The 7,500-nt window shown below is 36.9% G+C and overlaps 1 protein-coding gene across 1 annotated transcript in view; it reads left to right on the top strand.

Moving 5' to 3' along the window:
* Positions 1–7,500, top strand: part of LOC138860871 (zinc finger protein 91-like) — a gene marked incomplete at its 3' end in the record, with an annotated part of 11,908 nt that overhangs the window by 3,153 nt on the left and 1,255 nt on the right. Inside the window, 10 exon segments of the mRNA XM_070119318.1 lie at positions 1–23; positions 749–1,609; positions 1,900–2,017; positions 2,661–2,833; positions 3,300–3,373; positions 4,051–4,251; positions 5,428–5,554; positions 5,965–6,096; positions 6,825–6,944; positions 7,121–7,500. The exon segment at positions 1–23 is cut by the window's left edge and continues 1,206 nt beyond it; the exon segment at positions 7,121–7,500 is cut by the window's right edge and continues 883 nt beyond it. Of these exon segments, the coding sequence (XP_069975419.1) occupies positions 1–23; positions 749–1,609; positions 1,900–2,017; positions 2,661–2,833; positions 3,300–3,373; positions 4,051–4,251; positions 5,428–5,554; positions 5,965–6,096; positions 6,825–6,944; positions 7,121–7,500 (2,209 nt within the window).

Genomic DNA, 7,500 nt, shown 5'->3' with positions numbered 1-7,500 from the left:
AGAAGACCATAGAGTCATACCAGGTAAGTTACATGCAATGTTATCAAATGTATTTATATATATTTTGAACAGAAAAGCCAGGGTTCCACTTGCCAGACTCATCCCTCTCTCTCTCTCTCTTGCTCTTGCTCTTGCTCTTGCTCTTGCTCTTGCTCTCTCTCTCTCTCTCTCTCTCTCTCTCTCTCTCTCTCTCTCTCTCTCTCTCTCGTGCGCTCTTGCTCTTGCTCTCTCTCTCTCTCTCTCTGTCTCGTGCGCTCTTGCTCTTGCTCTCTCTCTCTCTCTCTCTCTCTCTCTCCTCTCTCTCTCTCTCTCTCTCTCTCTCTGTCTCTCTCTCTCTCTCTTGCTCTTTCTCTCTCTCTCTCTCTCTCTCTCTCTCGCTCGCTCGTTCTCGCTCTAGCTCTTGCTCTTGCTCTTGCTCTCTCTCTCTTTCTCTCTCTCTTTCTCTCTGTGTCTCTCTCTGCCTCTGTCTCTCTCTCTCTTTCTCTCTGCGTCTCTCTCTGCCTCTGTCTCTCTCTCGCTCTCTTGCTCTTGCTCTTGCTCTTGCTCTTGCTCTTTCTCTCTCTCTCTCTCATTCTCTTTCTCTCTCTCTCTCTCTCTCTCTCTCTCATTCTCTTTCTCTTTCTCTTTCGCTCTCTCTCTCTCTCTCTCTCTCTCTCTCTCTCTCTCTCTCTCTCTCTTCTCCTTTTACCCCTTCACCTTTCCCCACACATATTGTAATGTAGTTTGTGTAACGTCTTGTAATTCACAGTGTTTCCTTTGTGAGCAAGAATGCTGGAGTGAGACCCAGCAAGAGTGGCACCTGCGAGTCCAGCATGGGGTAAAGAATAAGACCTTGGCATGCCCAGTATGTGGCTACCAGTTATCAACAGCAGCTGAGTGCAGGGCTCATGTCCGCAAGCATCCCTCTACGCTTCTTTGCCCTAGCTGTCCTCTCAGGTTTGCTGCTCAGCATCAGCTAGTTACCCATGTGAAAGAACACTTGGCCAAGATTCGTCCCCATCTGTGTCTCATCTGTGGGGCCAGATTTACCTGTGGCAGCACTCTCCAGCTGCATTCCTGGCGACATGCATTGCAGCGGTGTTCCCAGGATGGATGTGAGTACCTGGCAGAGGATGAAAGCTGGCTGATGTTGCATCTCCAGAGACAACACGACCTCAGTACTAGTGATGTCCGCGAGATCCTGGTTACTCGTGACTCATCTGATCGCAAGATGGATCTGCTTTTGGAGAGATATTTGCAGTTTAAAGATCAGAATGCATCAGTTTGTCCTACACCTCCTGAAGAGTGTGAGAGGCTATTAAACAAAGATGTGTCACTAAATAGAGACCGTAATAGCCAGCTTCCTTTGTGTTTGATGACAGGCATCACCCACAAGGAACACAGGCTTACCAACTGTGACAAAGATTTCAACACTGCACAGGATGTAGTGGGTAGCTTAGTAGAGGCAGTAGCTAGTGTTGCAGAAGATGAAGGGAAAAAGCCAAAGAACAAAGAAGATGCTCTGCAGAAGGTGATCGAGAAGGGACCTTCCTTGCATCGCTGTGGCCTGTGCAATATGTACCTCTCATCTGCAGAAGAGCTTACTGCACATAAAGATGGGCACAGTCAGGTATATTAATCAAGTTCCATTTTCATTCCAGTATATTTATCAGGTTTCACTTTCTCTGAGAAATATGTATAGAAATTAGTATTCCTATATATTCTAGACTTGGTGTTCACCTCCATAAACAATGATTATAGAAACAAGAAAAATGTGGGCTCTGATATAAAGAGATTTGTATTCATTTACCTAAGATAATAATAGAAAGGACATCACAAGATGAAATACTAGGATCCATAAAATGGTAAATAATCCCAAACATTTTGGTCCTCACACAAACATCTCCCACAAACAAACAGGTAATTGAGTGCGACAAGTGTCAGAAGAAATTCCAAAGCGTTAAGCAGTTGAAGAGACACTTGAGTATCCACAAGACACAGGATCAAACAGCAACAGCAGGAGGAACTGTCATCAAGGGTAATTTGTTATTGATTAAGTCATGCTTTGATGATGAAAAGATAGTCACACCAGCATCTCATTTTGATGGATTTCTTTGATTTGCATAACCTTAATCTTAATAAGGTCTCTATTTCAAAAATATTGTTGTTTTTGTTAACTCAGCTTGTTTTGTACTATTTGCAGATAATTTTTTTATTGCTTTAAGCACCAGAATTCTCAAATGTTAGCTCATCAAAAATTTATGAATAGCAATCACTATTGTAATAAACATTACAAACACAGCACTTTCAAAGTAATGCAAAATTCTGTTGGACTTATTCCCCTGGCACTTCTGTCCTCAAACTGTTCTGGCAACTAAAAGAAATGGAAGGCTAATAGAATTATGACTGTAGGTTATAAATGTCATCATTCCCTGTATAACTGTAAGTCTTGTATTTGTTTTACCTTATACCACGTAGACAAAATCTGTATCCACTGGTTTTAAAAGTAACCCTACAGATATGTATGTAAACTTCCTCCTATAGTTTTGGATTCCACACTGGTGTACATTGCCTTAGATTTTTACAAAGATTTAAAAGTAATTTCAAAGGTCCTAGTGTTTTTCCAAAATAACCAAAAGATTTACTGATTTATTGATTGATACTTTACTTTGATTTTACAGCACCCCCACAGTATTCTTGTCTGGAATGCGGGAAAACCTGCCGCTCAGAGTCAGCCCTGAGTCGGCATCAGGGCACCCATTCACGCAACCAGGGCCAGCAGCAGTGCAACATCTGCAAGAGGAGAGTTCGGACAAGAGCGCACCTCACAGAGCATATGGCACGTGTTCATAAGGTATTGTGAGCAGGAGGGCAGTTACATGTTGGGGTCGAGGAGCAGAAAAAAATTAAAGACTTGGGTTTTTAGGATGAGATTACAAGGTGGTGTATAGTGTGTTGTGGTAGGATATAGGAGATTAGTTCTTATATTTTGATACTCTCCATCTCTCTTTCTTGTCTCTTCCCTCACACTCCTCTCACTCCTCTGTCTCTCCCTCTTCTTTTGTCTCTTTCTCCTTCCTCTTCCTCTTTCTCCCCCTCATTCCCTCTTCCTATTCCTCTCCCTGGCTCCCTCTTCCTCTTCCTCTCTCCTTTTTTGCCCTCTCCCTCCCTCTCATTCTCTTTCTTTCTCCTTCACCTTCTCCCTATCCCTCTCCCTCCTTCACCTTCTCCCTCTCCCTCTCCCTCCTTCACCTTTACTCTTCCTTGCAGTCTATGCAGTCCATCTCTCTCACTAGCTATATACTTTCCCAATTTTTCAGGTGAACCATGAGTCAAAGAAGCTGCAGTGTCCAATTTGCGACAGAAAGTTTACAACGAAAGTCCACCTTGATTCGTAAGTTGACTCAGTGGCTCATTCCCTCTTGCCGTATTTACTCTGATGAAATTTGGCAATGCTATAAATACCTGAGAGGAGATAATCTTTTTTTCTTTCTTTCTCGTATTCTCTCATTACAAAGATGGTTCTTCATGGTCTTAGTTATCAAATTGATGGTTACTAAGCCAGCTTGATCTCACCTATTTACCTAATTCCTCAAATTTTGCAAAAAAAGGATATCTTTATTACTATTATTGTTATGAAGTTGGTTATTATTGTAGTGATGAGGATTATGGTAAGAATATTAATGATAAAAATAATAGTAGAAGAGATGGATTTTTTTTTTTTTTTTTTTTTTTTTTTTTTTTTTTCTTGAATACAGAAGGTATGAGGTAAATAGATGAGGGTAAGTATGTCTAGTAAGTAAGCAGTTGTTGAGCCATCTGTATGTAAATGAAAATAATGACAATTGGATAAAACAGCATCATAATAGAAAGTAGATGTTCCCAGCATCAATGCCAAAATCACATTAGTTACAGAGAGAGCACCTAAAGATACTCAGTTACAATGGCATGTATCTTTAACTTCTTTATATGAGGTAGAGAATAACAAGAATCACTATTATAGGCAGCCATAGCCTTTCCAAAAACAGTGAAACCAACAAGAATATTCTATCAGCTTTTACATTCTCACAGACATCTCATATCTCATGGCGAAATGGAGCCCCTATGGTCCTGCGATAAGTGCGGACGTAATTACATCCGGCACCGAAGCCTCCTGCGGCACATGGCAAGTCATGACCAGAAGTATGTGTGCCAGACATGCAATGAGACCTTCCTGTCAGCACAGCGGCTGGCAGTGCACATGAGGAGTCACGACCCCAATCATAAGACTCGGTATGGAAAGAAGTTTCTCCCTGGGTGCTTTATATATATATATATATATATATATATATATATATATATATATATATATATATATATAAATATATATGTATATATATATATATGCATATATATATATATACATATATATATACATATATATATACATATATATATACGTATATATATATATATATATATATATATATATATATATATATATATATATATATATATACATATATATATATATATATATATATATATATATATATATATATATATATAAATATATATATAAATATATATAATATATATATATACATATATATATATATATATATGTATATATATATATATATATATATATATATATATATATATATATATATATATGTATATATATATGTGTGTGTGTGTAAATATATATGTATATTTTTTTTTTTTTTTCCATCCCTTATTCATTTATTCTTTCCTTATTTTCTTTTTCTTTTTCCCCCTCATTTTCTTTTTCCTTTATTGCTTTATTATTTTTAATGAGAATCTTAAAATTACCACTTATTATTATCATCATCATTCTTATTGTTGTTTATGTTATTATATATATATATATATATATATATATATATATATATATATATATATATATACATATATATATATATATATATATATATATATATATATATATATATATACATATATATATACATATATATATTTTTTTTCTTTCTTTCTTTTTTTTCCATCCCTTATTCATTTATTCTTTCCTTATTTTCTTTTTCTTTTTCCCCCTCATTTTCTTTTTCATTTATTGCTTAATTATTTTTAATGAGAATCTTAAAATTACCACTTATTATTATCATCATCATTCTTATTGTTGTTTATGTTATTGTTGATATTATTATTATTAATATTATTATTATTATCATCATCATCATCATCATCATCATCATCATCATCATCATCATCATCATCATCATCATCATTAATTCATGTTATTATTTTGGTTCTATCATTGTTACTACTATTACTATTGTTTTTATTACTATTATTGATACCATCACTTTTTTTTCTCTATGTTATCCTTATCAGTTATTACTATCAATATCATATTTTTACCATGATTATTCCTCCTCTTATACCTTTCTTTTGATCTCACTGTCTTACTCTTTGCTTCAACCGCAGACATTCATGCCCAAGGTGCCCTCAGAAGTATGCCTATGAAAGCCAGCTACAAGTGCACATGAGAATCCACACGGGAGAAAAACCATATGTGTGTGAAATATGCGGCAAGTGTTTTAAGCGTTTACAGGTATGTAAATAAGTAGTCGAGTTCATGGCAAGTGTTTTTAAGTGTTTATGGGGAAGGGTGTTCATTCTTGTTTTGTGGAGGATGTTGAAAGAGTACAGTGAATTTACATTTAAGTATTCAGATTGACAGTAGTTTTTGTTTTTTTAAGATACACCAGTGTATTGCCTTTATCATTAATTACTTTATATCCTACTTCAAGATCTAGATCATTGATATATTTTATTCCCCATTATGTAGCTAAGAAGTTTTTTCTTCTTCTTCTTTGTCTTCTTCTTTTTAATGCAAGTTAACCAGAATAATTAAATTTCTTTGTCCCTCAATAATATATAATAGCTTTATTTTTAAATAATAACACATGCAACACAAAAATTGTATTTCTCTATCATTTCTTTTTTATGCCTCTCTTTCAGCAATGCAAAGCTCACCACCGCATGATCCACAGCAACACCAAAGAGACTTGTGTAGAGTGCGGCAAGATGTTCGGAGACAGGGCCAACCTCCTCCGCCATCGCCTTATGGTCCACTATCACCTGAAACGCTGGGTGAGTGAGAGCTAAAGAAAGGAATGGGAGAATAGAAGGAGGAGAGATAGAGATAAGAAAAGAGAGTAAGAGAGATAGCAAGAGCAGGAGAGATAAGAAGAGACTAAATCAAGGCATAAGAGGAGAGGAGATGTGGAAATAGAAGAGATGAATAAAATGTAAGATAATATACATAGAGAGTCAGAGCATGAAGGAGAGAGATTCAACAGACAGAAATAGAGATAAGAAGAAGGAGGAGGAGGTACTGTGGTAAAGAAAGAGGAAGAGAGACACAGACTAAAAGTTAGGAGGGGAGATGGAGAAGAAGGAAGACAATTTAAAGGAAAAAATTATTTAGAAGGAGGAGAGACAGGTAAAAGGAAAGAAGAGATAGGTAAAAGGAGAGAAGGAGAGGCAGGTAGAAAGGTAAAGAAGATATAGAAAGACATTCAGTATGAGAGAGCAGGAAAGAGGTTCACTAACACAAAATGGCAGGCGAGAAAGAGCTAGAGAGAGGAAGAATGAATCAAAGGAGGAGAGATAGAGGTAAGAGCAGATCAGAGAAGAGAGAAGAGATAGTAAGGAGGAGGAGAGAGGAGAGCAGAAGGCCAGGCATAAAAGGAGAGAAGGAAAAACAGACATAAAGAAAAAGTGAGGTAGGTAGTGAGAAGAAAAGAAAGAGTAAAAGAGAGAAGAGGGTTCCCAGATTATCATTTTGTTTCAAATCATATTTTCCAATTCATTTCCAGGTATGTGGAGCATGTGGGCAGAGCTATGCCTATTCCCAGGATCTTCGCACTCACCTCCAGAAAACTCACAGCCTTCCTTTTGAACGTCTTGATAGCTCCAACAGGAAGTCTTTGCACGAGGTAAGATATACCAGAATACATTGATAATATTTTTTTCCTTTTTGCTAGTGAGTTTTGTGCATTTACATGGTATAAAGCCTTTATTTTTCACCTATTTGCTGCCTTGATTTACTTAAAGATCGTAAAAGTATTTTATTCATAAATACGGTATGTATTTTATTTTTGTATACCTCCAGGTTTATGTCATCCCAGACCTAGGAAGCCACAAATTGAGTCCTACAGTTCAGGCCACAGTGGAAGCAGTGCGCATACAAGAACACCAGAAAGTGCGTCAGGTGCTGAGCGGCACATGTCCAAATTCATTGCAAAAATCACACAAGACAACAGTTGAAAATGTGGATAACCCAGATGATCCTGACAACCCAAAGGCTATGGTGGAGACTCCTGTAACTATTAGACCTGTTGTTGTATCATCAGCAAACTTGGGAATGCCTGTTTTGGATAACAATGTGCAAGTTCAGTCAATGGAGAGGACAGTTCAGAATGTAACAACAGTTGTTGATGATACTCAAGGGATGTTGCAGGTCAGGGTTCTCAATGTTAAGTGTGTTGAATG

This window comes from Penaeus vannamei, unplaced genomic scaffold (assembly GCF_042767895.1).
Source record: "Penaeus vannamei isolate JL-2024 unplaced genomic scaffold, ASM4276789v1 unanchor50, whole genome shotgun sequence".
Taxonomy (NCBI): domain Eukaryota; kingdom Metazoa; phylum Arthropoda; class Malacostraca; order Decapoda; family Penaeidae; genus Penaeus; species Penaeus vannamei.
The sequence above is the reverse complement of the archived record's forward strand: the minus strand, read 5'-3'. Positions and strand labels throughout refer to the sequence as shown.